Here is a 14,772-nt window from a genome sequence, read left to right as displayed (position 1 = left end):
TAATATTCATATTCTCGCTCGTATTCTTTGTTTTTTGTTTTATTTGTTTTTTGTTTTTTATATGGGTAAGAGAATATAGATGGAGGAAGTGTTTACCTGAGACTGAATTGATATTAATCAAAAACATAATTGCACTGTCTTCAATAAATACACGTAAATGTAATTTTATGTTTTTCACGTGCTATAAGCAGTACTAGCATGCTAACCTTCTTTAACGTAATCCTCGCAGATGGACGTAAGAGGGAAAACAGAAACAGCCTGGACAGGAAGACAGGGTGGAGGAAGAGCAAATGAAGAACATTCTGTTTGCTTTCTGTGAAAGGGCACAATAATCTTAATCAAATCTTAATGAGGGAAGCTGACAGTCCAGTCAGGCCCACTCATTCCCCGGCAGGCTGCGCGTCACAGCTGTCCCTCCCACGCCACCGTGTCACTGGACGAGACCCAGATCTGAGTGCCAGCAAAGCCCCTCTCAACACATTCTGTGAGCTTTACAGTTTACATCTGATTCCATGTAGCAGCTTTATTAACGACTAATCAATGCACTTCATTTGCTGTTGCCTGCTCTATTCTGTTGTGCTCTATTCTATTCTGTTACAGTTTGGGGTCAGTAAGATTTGAAAGAAATTAATAGTTATATTCATCAAGGATCCATTAAGTTGTTCAGAAGTGACAGTAAAGACATTTATTGTGTTTCCACAAAAAATATTGAACAGCACTGTTTTCAAAATTGATAATAATAATAATAATAATAATAATAATAATAATAAATGTTTCTTGAGCAGTAAATCAGCATAATTGGATGATTTCTGGGAAATCATGTGATACTGAAGACTGGAGTAATGATGCTGAAAATTCAGCTTTGCATCACAGGAATAAATTACATTTTAAAATATATTAAAATAGATAAAAGTTGTTTTAAATTGAAATAATATTTCACAATATTACTTACAGCAAGTGATTACTGCAAACCACCTGGAATCCTTCATGGACCACCAGTTTGAGAAGCACTGATATAATATATATATATTCCAATCTGTTCTGCTCCAGTTAAATTCTATTCTATTCTGCTCTCTTTTCGATTCCACTTTATTCTGTTTCTGCATGTGTAGGTAATATATTATAAATGATCTTATTGAGTTCTATTTTGCTCTTCTGTTCTCTTCTTCTCTGCCCTATACGATTCTCTTCTGCTGTTCTTTTCAATTCTACCCTCATCTGTTCTAATCTATCCAGTCTGCTCCGTTCTGATTCTAATTTGTTTCGTTTTGTCCTCTCTGTGCTGAATCCTAACCGTTTTCTAAGTGACGTTTTGCAATGTTCTCTCTCTCTCTGTGCTGTTTTGCAGCCTCAGGTCCCGGCTACGCTCTGATTGGTTTTATTGGCAGTGATTCAACACTTGGATGTCGGCTTCCTGGTGGCTTTCATAATGAAGATGGTTCTGCACATAAATGATAGTGGAGCAATTTTCTTTTCATTTAATCTGGAAGAAAGTAAAGTGCCTCTATAAGTGTATCATTCCGTGTCAGAATGACCAGCACTTGTATATTCATCACACCATCCCCTTTTGAGGTTAAAACAGAACAAGGGCTGTTTAATGTAGAACAGAGCGGCTTAAGGACACTCTCAAGAGTGTAATATATAACTCAAGAACTCAAGTAAGAAAGAATAAAGAAAGAAAGATTGATTGATCAAATAAACAGGATGACAAAACCACATACAGATGTTAGGAGATTTTTGCACAGTAGAAGTGAACAGTTTTAGGAAGTTAAAATGATTGTTCATCCAAAATGAAGGTTCTGTCATCATTTACTCATCTTCACGTCTTTCCAAACCAGTATGACTTTCTTTCTTCTGCTTTTTTTGTCGTTTTTAGAGCTTGACAGCATCTGTTGACATTCACTCGCATTGTAAGGGAAGAGAAGACATTGTGCTTGACATCTCCAATTGTGTTTCACAGAAAAATGAAAATCATAGGGTTTGGAACAACATGAGGGTGAGTAAATGATGACAGCATTTTCATTTTTAGGTTTACATTTCTTTAAAGCAAGGTGCACCTTAAAGGAATAGTTCACCCAAAAAGGAAAATTTGCTGAAAATTTACTCAGCCACCAGGCCATCCAAGATGTAGATGAGGTTGTTTCTTCATCAGAAGAGATTTGGAGGAATTTAGCATTACATCACTTGCTCACCAATGGATCCTCTGCAGTGAATGGGTGCCGTCAGAATGAGAGTCCAAACAGCTGATAAAAACATCACAATAATCCACACAAATCCAGTCCATCATTTAATTTGTTTGTTGATTCTCAAGTCTTGTGAAGACTTGAAGAACAAAATCCATGAGATGACATCAAAAGGTGTTTTTATCAGCTGTTTGGACTCTCATTCTAATGGCACCCATTCACTGCAGAGGATCCATTGGTGAGCAAGTGATGTAATGCTACATTTTTCAAAATATGTTCTGATGAAAAAAAAAACATCTATATGTTGGATGGCCTATGGATAAGTACATTTTCAGAAAATGTTCATTTTTGAGTGACCTATTCCTTTAGTGAGACAACGTATGTGTGACTTTTTCCTTGTCATACATCAGTAACCACTGTACCACAGGAACCACAGGCAGCAATGCAGATCCTCACACATGCAGAGTGGAAGTCATTTTCATATTTGAATAGTGTAGATTACGCAATCAGTGAGAGGAGGAAGAGTCGTTCAGGTCTTCTAGTGAGAGGAGTAGAAAAGGCAATCGAAAGGAGTGAGAAAGGGAGGGATTGAAGGCAAAATGAAAAAGTGAGAGAATACTTATTCAACACCTACAGTCGAGAATCACTGAAACCAGCACTCTTCCCAAATCAACAAAAACCCTAATCACATTGGATAGAAGTTTGGATGAGCAAAGAACAGAGGGACATTGATTATAGTTGCAAAAGCTGCTTATAGTTCACCCAAAAATTAATTTGTCATAATTTATTCCCCCTCATGTCATTTCAAACTTGACTTTCTGTATTCTGTGAAACACAAAAGGAGATCTTTTTTGAAGAATGTTCACGCTGCTCTTTTTCATATGAAATAGTGGGCTTTCAAGCCTTAAACAGGTCAAAAAGTACCATAAAAGTAGTGCATGACTTGTGGATTGTATTCTGAAGACAACTAATTGCTTTATCTGAGGAACAGACTTCCAAGTCATTCTGAGTCATACAGATTTCAAACGTCACACAACAATAATAATAATAATAATAATAATATGAACATTATTGTAATTGTTATTATATAATACTATATTAATATTTTATTATTTTTTTTCTAATGGTGTATTCCTATACACTACTATTTGGAGTCTTTCAAATTTTGTAATATTTTTGAAAGAAGTCTCTTATTTTCAAATATATCTTATGATCTTTTATCTCATTGTGATGTTACTCATTGATCTACGCACCCAAAACTAAGGTTGAGCTCTGTGATTTTAAATTTTTCACTAATATATATTATGATCAAAAATATATTAAAAACAATAATATTGTGAAATATTATTAAAATTTAAAAGAACAGTTTTCTCTCTCTCTCTCTCTCTATATATATATATAACTATGGTAATTTTTAGGATTCTTTAATGAATTTATTTGAAACAGAAATAATTTGTAACATTTTAAATGTTTTTACTGTCACTTTTGATTATTTTAATGTGCCCTTAATGGCTCCATAGAAGTATTAATTTCTTAAAAAAAAAAAAAACTTGCTCTAACCCCAAACTTTTGAACGGTAGCGTATAGATAGATATTAATTTTCTTTCAGTTTTCATATCCTCTATTTGTATTATTAACCAGGTAATTTTAGATGGTGTTATTGTGTCTGTTATGCAATAAGAGTGTAATGTTCCTCCTGAGAACCACTGAGGAACCCACCATAATAGTATTAAGAAGCAAATGAGGCAGAGTGTTTTATTTACGAGCCCACGCTGGCCACACGCTCTCCTAAACTGCAGTTTTTACTCTCCCCTGAAATTAACGCAGCTGTTTTGATGGATGACATCAGCATGAATTAGGTGTAAGTTTGTGGGGCCATTACGGTTCGGGCTGATAACCTGTACGGGAGTATAATAGGCAGACAATTTTTCCTTGTTTGTTGATCATTAGTGGTAATTAAGACTAATCTCTCCCCATCTTTCAAACTTAGTAGGAAGCACATTTGTAACCATGGTGACTGTGACGATCTCAGCATGGCGTGAGAAGTGTCTCTGGGAAGCTTCCTAGTAAATGCTTGGCAATGACAGTTATAGAGGCCCAAACCAAACACCCTCATGTCATTTCATCGAAACATTGGAGGACCTTCCGCCTGGGTCGACACTTTGGCTCTCTTCAGTGATAATGGCTTAATAAAAGATTTAACGGGCTTCAGCATCGCAGTCCTGTGGCCATAAAGACGGACTCTCTGCTCATCTCGTCACGCTAATTGATATCATTATGTGTCCAGAGCTTCAGGAGATCTTTAAGGGTTCAGATACACCTGCTGAGATCTAAACTGAACATTTTGGGGGATGAAGAGATTACATTTTATCTCTTATATTCATGATGAACTGGTGGTGAGACACCCACAGCTCGATGAGTTTAGTTTACCCATAATGCTCTGTTTGAGAGGGAGAGGTGCGCCATCTGCTGGTTAATGTGTTTATTGTGGTGCTAAAAGTGTGGGAGTGAAAACTAGGTTCTGTCAGGACCACTATCGTCAAAATGATAGATACTTAGCATAAAGTTTGGTTTGGCGGTATGGTTCTGTTCTGGGCAAAAAACTCCCTGCCCATCCATGCAACCTGTCATGAATGAGCAGGGAGAGCAGCAATAATACCCCCCCTAGGGTTAACAGAACAGAACAAGGCAGATATCATTAATGTACTTAATGATATTTAAGTGTAACACTTTATTCAAGATAAATGAGTCTGATTAGCAAGGAATATCAGAAAGCCAAGTCCTGACTGTGGCGAAAGGAGGAGCTGGGGATGGAGGAGGGTAATTTGCTCCGGAGCAAGCTGAAAAGCTGCTGAATAATACTGAATAGAGCTTATATAGGAATGTCGCGATAGGTGTCGTATTCCTATAGGTAGATGTGATCAGCTGATGCAAGCTTGACTCACGTGACCTGCCAGAACTAACGCTAACGCTTAATTTATGAGGTGAAAAGTCAGAATGATTTTAGGAGCCCACAACAATTCCAGCAGGACTGATGTGGGACGACACCATAATTCAATGCCTTTTATGACAAAATATGTCATACAAACTTTTTATTATACTTTTTTTGCTGTTGTGTCTTTTGTGTAGGATTTTCAGCGTTAATATCTTCAACTGAGTGAACATGAAGACCAGTTGTGTTTGCCACATGACATTCTGAACTATGTAAGTTTTTGTATTATACTACAGTTAAAATAAAATTACTATTATTTGTGTAAAGCAATGTTTTTGTTTTTTTAATTGTTGTTAACATTCAATCTTCTGTGCATACTAAAAATGGTATTACAATGTCTTTTTGGACATGTTACCATGGAAATGCCATTGTTGTTTAGTGATGCAATGTAGTATTACAATGGTATTTTATAAAAGTACAATATTTTTTGAAAGAAATTAATACTTTTATTCAGGAAGGATACATTAAACCAAACATTATATTTCTTTCTTTCTTTCTTTTTTTTTTACTTTTTATTACTTTTTTTTTCTGTTCTTCAAAAAATGCTGAAAAAATTATCACAAAATATTAAGCAGAACAACTATTTTTAACACTGATAAGAATATAAAATGTTTCTTGAGCAGGAATAAATGGAATAAATTACATTTTAAAATATATTCAAATAGAAAACATTTCTCTTAAATTGTATCTTTTTTTCTGTATATATGATCAAATAAATGCAGCCATGGTGAGCATAAAAGACTTATTTCAAAAACATCTTATGGACCCCAAACTTGGAGTACCATGATTTTATGATGTAATACCATGGGATTCATAGTACTTGTTTGTAAGAGAAAGTAAAATTTGATAAAATCAACTAAAAAATAAATAAATAAATAAATAACATCTCTGAGATATACTGTACATTTTTATTTATTGGTACTCAGTCCAAACATCAAGTGAGGCACAGGAGTTTGAGTGTTCACACTGCTACCAAACAACCCACTGAAGGCAGATAGCGCTGTGCAACAAGACAAGTGACACAAAACAGTTTTCAGCACAATTCACAGAAAAGAGCTTTCTGTTAGGATGAGATGTTTAGCGGTGACTTTGTCATTTGAACCTGCAAATGTCATGAATCAAATCTCACAGAGCGTTGTGAATGCAATTAATCCAATGCTTAAATGCTTAAATTAAACTAAAGTCAACATGACATGAGATTCACAACCCATTTAACTTCTGTGACATATTTTTCAGTGAAACAGGCCAGAACTTCAGGAAGTCCCATTGGGAAATGATTGGATAGAGAAAAGAGGGTGTTTCTGTACCAGAATGGAGCCCGGGATATGAAAGTTAGGAGCATTTTGATCATAAAGGTAATGCTTTTCTTACCCCAAAAACTATAGTTATGTGCGATGTTTGCCGTAACCTTTACATATTTGCTTTGTGGAGAAAGGTACACATTGATGAAAGATTGCAAAAGACCATTTTTCATGGTGACTTGAAGACATAAGCCAGAGTTTTGGCATGAGATTTAATCAAACTGCACGTTTATATGTGTTCAAAAGTTTGGGGTCAGTAAGATTTTACTTTTGAAAGAAATTAATACTTTATTCACCAAGGATGCATTAAATTGATCAAAATTGACAGTGAAGACGTTTTCTGTTTCAAATCAATGCTGTTCTTTTTTACTTTCTATTCATGAAGGAAACATATCACATTTCCACAAATTAAGCAGCACAACTATTTTCATTAACAATAAGAAGACATGTTTCTTGAGCAGCAAATCAGCATATTAGAATATTTTCTGATTTAATGATGCTGAAAATTCAGCTTTGCATCACAGGGATAAATTACATTTAAATATATATTCAAATAGAAAACAGTTATTTTAAATTGTAAAAATATTTCAAAACTACTGTTTTTACTGTATTTTTTATCAAATAAATGCAGCCTTGGTGAGCACTAAAACATTCAAAAATATTAAAACATCATATGGACCCCAAATTTTTGAATAGTAGAGTGTGCATAAATAAGATTTGGTAAATAAATAAATAAATAAATAAGATAAGGCTCTTGAACATTCATCCACTCACATGACATCCTCCTTTGAGTGGGTCAATGAGGTCACATGACCATTGCAGTTCTAACAAAGCTCCTATTAATTAAAGAAAACAGGACTGGAACCGAATTATAACTACAAATAAATCTTTGAGTCCAATAAAGCAGCTGAAATGTCAACTTATAGATGGGCTGTATGCTGGCCAGGTATTATGTGTATGATTAATACATCTAGAAACAAAAGGCTGAGAGTTTGTTACTGTGACATGAAAAACTGCGGTGGAGTTACATGATGGTGACCCTCTCAGGTGAAACATGGGCAGCGGGTCTCTCGTGGTTGGTGCGGCTCTGATTGCAGTCTAATCCACACCTGATCCGCTTCAGCTTCCGGCTCACACAGGGAAGCAGCAACACCACTTTTCCTATTATCACCGTGACAGGCAGAACCAGGGCCAGGACAAAATTGGGCGGCATGTAGAAGCGATAAGACTCCTCCAGAAACGCCCGCTGCCAGCCGAAGAGCAGAGCGTGGAACGTGGAAATGAGCAAGGCGATGTAACCTAGAGTGGACTGACAGGATATAGACACTTGTTTGACATCTTATTTGTCTGAGGAGCATAGAACACTGAAGCTGCAAGATTGGAGGATGGAGATTGTCTTACCTGGATAAAGCTAAACTCTCGCCAGTTGAGTGCGCTGTGCACCGATGGAATGGAAGTGACAGCTAATAGAGAGAGGAGCCCCAAACCCATGATGCCAAAGGAAAGGTACATCTCCACTCTCCAAACTTCCTCTTCATTCCACGAGTTCTCTATGTTGGCATGCACCTACAGAGAAAGACACAATAAGATTTGTTTATAGGATATATTTTTCATTTTCATTTTTATTTTATTAAAATATTTTACATTCATGCTACCATAATATATATTGCCATATTCCTGTTAATATGTTTTTATTTTTTATATAAATATAAATGTATTTAGATATATAAATGTATATTAATAATCTATTTTACATACACAAAATTATTTTAAATGAACATAATGAATATATATATATATATATTTATGTATGTATATATTTATTTACATATTCATCTCTGATGATTATTATCATTATTAATTAACAATGATTATTAATTATAATTAATTAATACTTATTTTATTAATAATATTGTATCTCTATATGTATTTAATTATTTATTTATTTTTTATGATTATTATGATAATGATGTTATTATTAATTAACAATGACTATTATAATTACTATTAATAATAATAATAATTAACAATAATAATGTAGTTTTCTATTAATATCTCTATGTATTAATGTATGTATTTATATATTTATGTTTATATTTTATTAAAAATTATTATTATTATTATTATTATTATATTAGCAACATATAATGTGGTAGGGAAAAAAAACAATAACACATCTGCCACAGTGGAACTGCTGGATCTCAGCGATGTGAAACACACACAGACCTGCTGATAGGCCATGTTGAGCATCAGGTATCTCTCTGAGCGTCTCATGGGCAGGCAGACGCTGTACAGCACGTGAATGCAGCCAAAGAAGAAACTCAACAAACCAAGCTGTTTGCGGCTCTCCAGCCAGCCCTCCAGCCAGGGCGGGAAACGGCGGTACTTCGTCCCGTAGATGAGCTGGTACGCAGCAGCAAGCTGTCCTGCTAAATACACCAGTGCTAGCAGAACTATGGCCACTAAAGGCAGCGTCCTGTTCACTATTTCCAGAGGAATCTTGTAGAAAAAACTCTGTCTGCTCTTTATATAAGGATGGATAATGTCCCGCACAAAGGAGTAAGCGAAAAAGAAGATGGACAAGGCGACCGCGGTCAGAACAGGTCCTTTCCAGGCGGTGAAGAGATGCAGTGGCATATTCTCGATCTCTTTGGCAGAAGAGAGGGCGCCCATGTCCACAGGGATGAAACTGAGCTGACGGGCCAATTCAATGAGCTGCTGTCGAGCGTCCACTGAATTACTGCAAATATAGACCTGTAGAAAGAGATTACAAGCAATCAATAATCCTTCCTTTCAAAACATTCATTCATTCACAGCAGCAGTTAGGCTGATATATTGGTGACCAAATCATTGTTGTCCAATTCCAGGTTAAAATTAGATTTTGAATGCCAAATTTTCAATGTGGTCTCAGACTGGATCCCACTATATATTATGCATGATCGTTTACAGTATGAACAATTTCCTAGAACCCATAACTAGAGTGGAATTAATTCACTGAGTTTATAAGGTTTTAAAATTAGACTGTGAGATAAAAGCAAGTTTATGGCATGGCTGTAATGGATCTTTGATTGTGTTAATAAAATCTTTTCCTCTTTCAGCTCACAGAGCTTCCACAGAGGGCGGCTCATCTGTTCATCATTCTAACCAGCTGCTCACAGAAAGTACTGTAAGACATTTACTTTTACTGCTGGCTGGAAGAGGTTTCTGCTAATACGACAAGACATAATCCTCATCATCGTCTTCTTCCTCATCATCTTCATTCCGTGGACACTAATTCACTTCAGGAGTGTCATTAGCATACTGAGGGCTATAACTTGTTTTTGACCCACAGCATTTAGCACACTGTTGAACACAGCAGCAGGGTCTGTAATGTTTTATTTTATTTTGCCTATACTGCAGGTATAGAGCAGTAAAACAGTGTAGATCAGTGTTGTTTAGTAAAACTAAAATTATTTTTTAAATATTTTTTCGCTAACTGAAATAGTTATAGAGCAGTAAAACAGTGTAGATCTGTGTTGTTTAGTAAACAACTATTAAAAAACATTTTTCGTTAATTGAAATAAAGCTAAAATAAGACGCAAATATTAGATGAAAAAAAAATTAAATGAGCAATATTGCCTTGTCAATTAACTGAAATAAAATAAGTACTAACATTTCTGAAAATAAAACTGAAATAATAATAAAGCTGAACAGAAATCGTTTTAAAAAATAATTAAAATTACAAAATCATATAACAGAATTACTAAAACTAAATTTGAAAAATGAAAACATAAAAATTAAAGCTACTTCAAAATATTAATAAATAAATCTAAGTACTACAATTACTAAAAATAAAACTGAAATAAAAATAAATTAAAGCTGAACAGAAATATTTTTTAAAATAATTAAAATTACAAAAGCACATAAAATTAATAAAACTAAAAGTGAAAAAATAAAACTAAACTAAAAGTAACTTCAAAATATTCATAAATTTTAGTAATACAATTACTTAAAATAAAACTGAAATAAACAAATTAAAGCTGAACAGAAATATTTAAAATAATAATAATTACAAAAGCACATAATATAATTACTAAAACTAAACTTGTAAAATGAAAACATGAAAAAGTAACTTCAAAATATTCATAAATACAGAAATAATACTTTACACTGGTACTGTATAGATCATAAGGACTGAAATTGAGTCCAGGTCGAGACACCGTGTCTGGGCTCAGATATACCTTGGACAGACTGTTCTGAAGTTCTGCCAAAACATCTGAACAGAAACATTGTGAGCAGTGTGTTTTAATTTGCCAAACTTGCAGCATGTTTAATACATTTAGATGTTCCTGAGTGTTGTGGCTATCGCAGTACACTGAATTTTGTACAACATACCTGTCGACTGGAGTCTCTGGGGCCTGACTGCATGGCCCAGGACGAGATCACATTGAAGCCTTTGACCACAATGGATTCTGGGAATAGGGAGGCTAGGTATTCTGCGTTTGATTCTGGATACTGGTTGACCCTTCTGTTGTTGCTGACATCCACCAGTATTTTTCCAGCCAGCAAATGCTTGATGTCCCAGAGGGAGGAATAGTGCTCTCGGCGAATGGCCAGTAGCACGATGTTGGCCTTCCCCACTGCGTCCTCGTGATGGGTCACATCTACCACGTGCGGGAACGACTCGGCCGCTCTCTTGGGCTGTCGGCTCCCCACCACCACGTGAAACCCACTGCGGAGCAGCCGGAGGGTCAGGCTTTTGGAGAAGTCTCCAGAACCGATGATGCTGACCGTGGGCTTGCCGGAACCCTCTTTGGACCCGTTCTTCAGCCCGTATGGCAGGAAGCAGACTTTGGTGCTGGCTGGGCTGCTACCCAGCAAGGAAATTGAGTCCATTTTCAAGCCCGAAGCACCTTGTACTGGATCTTAAGACACTATAATGGAATAATGCTTTGTTAAATGAAATCTCAGATGCATTTTTTTTTTTTTTTACAATTTAGTTCAAATACAATCTCTTTAAACTTGTCAAGAACCCAAAATAAAAAGACAAATATATTTTATTTTGAGATGAAATATGACTGGAAACATCCTTTCCGGAAATATTTTTACAAAATAAGAAAAAAAACACAATACAACAAATACTACTATGATTTAAAAATACTCTTGTCATTTTAATTACTGTATTATATATATATACGTTTTTTTTTTAAAGGGGTCATATGATGCTGCTCTGAACGTTTATAAAGAATATCTCTTTGGATTTGAGACTTTAGTCTTTGCAACTTTACAGATCTTCTTTATGCACCAAGAGCTTGTAACACTCCAAAGAGAAAGGAAAAATTGAAATCGCATCATATGACCCCTTTAAATCATGGTGGTATGTCTTTTATTTTGTAGAAATGTGTCTGGAGTGCATGATTTTCATTATTGTATTACAGTGATGGGAAGCTAATGACAATCATCGATGATTGAATTTTAACAATTATAAATAAACTCGCAAGTAAACTATAATCTGGACGCATTACAGTAGTAAGAATTGAGTGGGAAATGTGCCTAATTGTCATAATATAATAAGAAACTGTTCATAAATTATATAATTAATAAAATAATAACAATAATTCAGTAATAATTCTCAGAAATCTCAGACAGGCTGTGTGACCTGTTAGAGTACCAAAGATGGTTGTTTGCTCATATGGAAACAACAGTACATAAATCTTTTTTTTTTTTAATTCATCAAAGAAGAACAGAAACAATATCTATATATTTATATAATATCAGGGGCAGGTTGCTCTGTAAATCACGCATTATGATGGTAGAATAGAGCATGACGCACCCGATTTACTTGTAAGTGCGAAAAACATCTCAAGGTTATAACGTTACCTGTAATGGAATCTGCCGTGGCACCATCGAGCAAACCGAAGAGATGTGTGCGTCCCTCGCCGGTGACTGTTTCCCCGCCCTCTGTCCGTTTGATTTGCAGTGACGGCGTCTGGTTCTAGACAATAGCTGTTATCTTCCTCTAGGGGGCGCGTGGAGGCTCAAATTCAAATGTCAGGACGCTTGTAATTTTAATTGATTTATTTGTGCACGCAGCAGTGTAATCGTTTTAATCTATTACTTTCATTGGTGTTGGCCCTGACATACAAATGGAAACAAGTCCCAATAATCTTTATTATACGATTTAGCGAAGCCCTTATCACGAACGAACGTGATTGGTTCATCCTGATCAGCGCTGAGAAAAATAACAGTTACCACGTGACACGAGTCGTCACGAACAGTATTTTGTTCCTAAACAAAATAAACTGATTCTGATTCAGCCATTGTGTTAAACATACAAAGGTAAGAAATAAAAGACCGTTCGTTTTGGCCGCTAATACCCTCCGGTCGTCATAAACAACTATTCATGATAAGTTGCCGTTCTTGTTTATTCTATTTCTATGCTTTTATACGTGTTGAAGTGCTGCAGCATGTCTCTGATCTGCTGTGAAGACAGCCCTCTGCAGTAGAGTAGGATACACCTCTGGGTTGATCTAGGCTGGTTTAGGTTAAACTTTTTCTAAAAATGCACATACAATTAATGCAAATAAAATACTCTTTAACCGTTTAAACCTGTTAAATATGCAAATTATGCAATATTAAATATGCACAAGTGATAGCCCACAGAAAATGAAACTTATTTTTGTTATAATGTGATCAATAATTCACAACCTACTCTCATAACATTGTTTATTTAACAACATTTACATATTTAATTTGCATTTGGGGAAATAACAAGTGTGCCCATTTTAAAATGTTTTATAAAATGCCTTATAAGAAAAAACTCTGACAATTACCCGAGTATAAAATAAACCAATGTGTTATAAAATAATAATAATATAAATTAAATGTTTTTTTTTTTTTATTTCAATTGGGCGTGTTTTCTCATTTCTGTCCACAGTGAATTGCACATCACAGGTGAACAATGAAAGAGCAATGCACTGGGACAAAACCCTTTCAGCCAAACGCTAATGACATTTTCATGTGAGAGGGATTGAAACAATTCATTATAATTGAAACCCCTGCTATGGGCTGTACAACAGATTACTGGAAAAACCTGCAAATAATGACACATCCCGCCATCACTCACTCACCTGCTGGTTCACAGGCCAAAAACAGACAGTACACTGGTTCAGGTTCAATTGAAAATGTTAAACATATTAATTTTCAGTTCAAAGAAAAGTGAATAAAATATAGTAAAATATAAATATATAGATAAAATATAGTATTTATCCATATTTAGATATATTTACCCATCTATATAGATAGATAGATAGATAAAGATATAACCAGCCACACGCACACATATGGGGACAATACAAGTAGACTGTGACATTTACTGCTTGACTTTGTGTCAAAATCTGTGATACCTTAAGGTCCTTTGGCAAGAGTGTGGACCGAGAGGGAGCCAGCAGTAAGAGCATGCTGACGACAACGTGTCAATTTTTCCAAAAATAGCATCTTCGCTCTTTCCCCCAGTCCTCTGATGAGTTCACGCTGCTGTTTACTCCTCTTCTTCTTCAGCTTCTGTGCAACATCAAGACAGCAGCTTCAGGCCTGCAAAGTACAACATGTTGTTCGTGACCACAATGCTGAAAGTTGTGGGACGGGTAATGCTGAGTGTGTGCATGGAGGTCAGAGGGATATCATATGACTTGCTGAAGAGGATGTTAGTGTACAGTTTATGCAGTGCACTGGTAAAATACTGCTTCTTTAGGGGTAAAGCTTGGTTTGAGGCATTTGTGGCTGCGAAACCATGCTTAAAAACATGTGGTATCTGCAGATTTTAAATGGATAATTCAAACTAAAGATATTTTGAGGAACATTGAACCCCATTGACTAATTGTATGGACAAAAAATGTTGGGTCCAATGTTCTTTAAAACATAATTGTGTGTGTGTGTGCTCCACAGATGAAAGTAAGCCATACAGTGTTGAAGCAGTTTTCCTGTTTCCTTATCTGTCTTGTCCAAACTGTCCTACAAAAATTCACCAGTGTTGTGTTTCCCAAATCCCTATAGTGTTTGTTCCAGTTTCTGATTGTCAGTTTTAAAGGACTATTAAGAATATGAGTCATTTTTTGTGGCCCCACTTTATATTAGGTGGCCTTAACTGCTATGTACTTACATCAAACATTAAGTACAATGTACTTATTGTGTTCATATTGTATTGCAAAACACATTTGCTGCTATTGAGGTGGGATATGGGTAAGGTTAGGGTCAGGTTTGGTGGTATGGGTAGGATTAAGGGTGGGTTAAGGTGTAAGGGATGGGTCAAATTACA

At 35.5% G+C, this 14,772-nt stretch overlaps 1 protein-coding gene across 1 annotated transcript; it reads right to left on the bottom strand.

The window, feature by feature from the left end:
- Positions 1–7,112: 7,112 nt before the first annotated feature.
- Positions 7,113–12,400, bottom strand: LOC107677211 (metalloreductase STEAP2-like). The gene is made up of 5 exons (XM_016472023.1): positions 12,336–12,400; positions 10,851–11,389; positions 8,703–9,230; positions 7,878–8,042; positions 7,113–7,785 (listed from the first exon to the last, which is right to left on the bottom strand). The coding sequence occupies exons 2-5, from the start codon at positions 11,349–11,351 to the stop codon at positions 7,501–7,503; spliced, it is 1,479 nt and encodes a 492-aa protein (XP_016327509.1). The 5' UTR covers positions 11,352–11,389; positions 12,336–12,400; the 3' UTR covers positions 7,113–7,500.
- Between the last annotated feature and the right edge of the window lie 2,372 nt (positions 12,401–14,772).

This window comes from Sinocyclocheilus anshuiensis, unplaced genomic scaffold (genome assembly GCF_001515605.1).
Source record: "Sinocyclocheilus anshuiensis isolate Anshui unplaced genomic scaffold, SAMN03320099.WGS_v1.1 scaffold392, whole genome shotgun sequence".
Taxonomy (NCBI): Eukaryota; Metazoa; Chordata; class Actinopteri; order Cypriniformes; family Cyprinidae; genus Sinocyclocheilus; species Sinocyclocheilus anshuiensis.
Note: the sequence above shows the minus strand (reverse complement) of the source record. Positions and strands in the feature narration are given on the sequence as shown.

Excerpts from the sequence above, each read along its gene's own strand:
- LOC107677211 (XM_016472023.1), bottom strand. The coding sequence starts at position 11,351 with ATGGACTCAATTTCCTTGCTGGGTAGCAGCCCAGCCAGCACCAAAGTC. Across the intron at positions 8,043-8,702 it reads TCAACATGGCCTATCAGCAG|GTGCATGCCAACATAGAGAA; the intron begins GTCTGTGTGTGT and ends CTTTCTCTGTAG. Across the intron at positions 7,786-7,877 it reads GAGAGTTTAGCTTTATCCAG|TCCACTCTAGGTTACATCGC; the intron begins GTAAGACAATCT and ends ATATCCTGTCAG.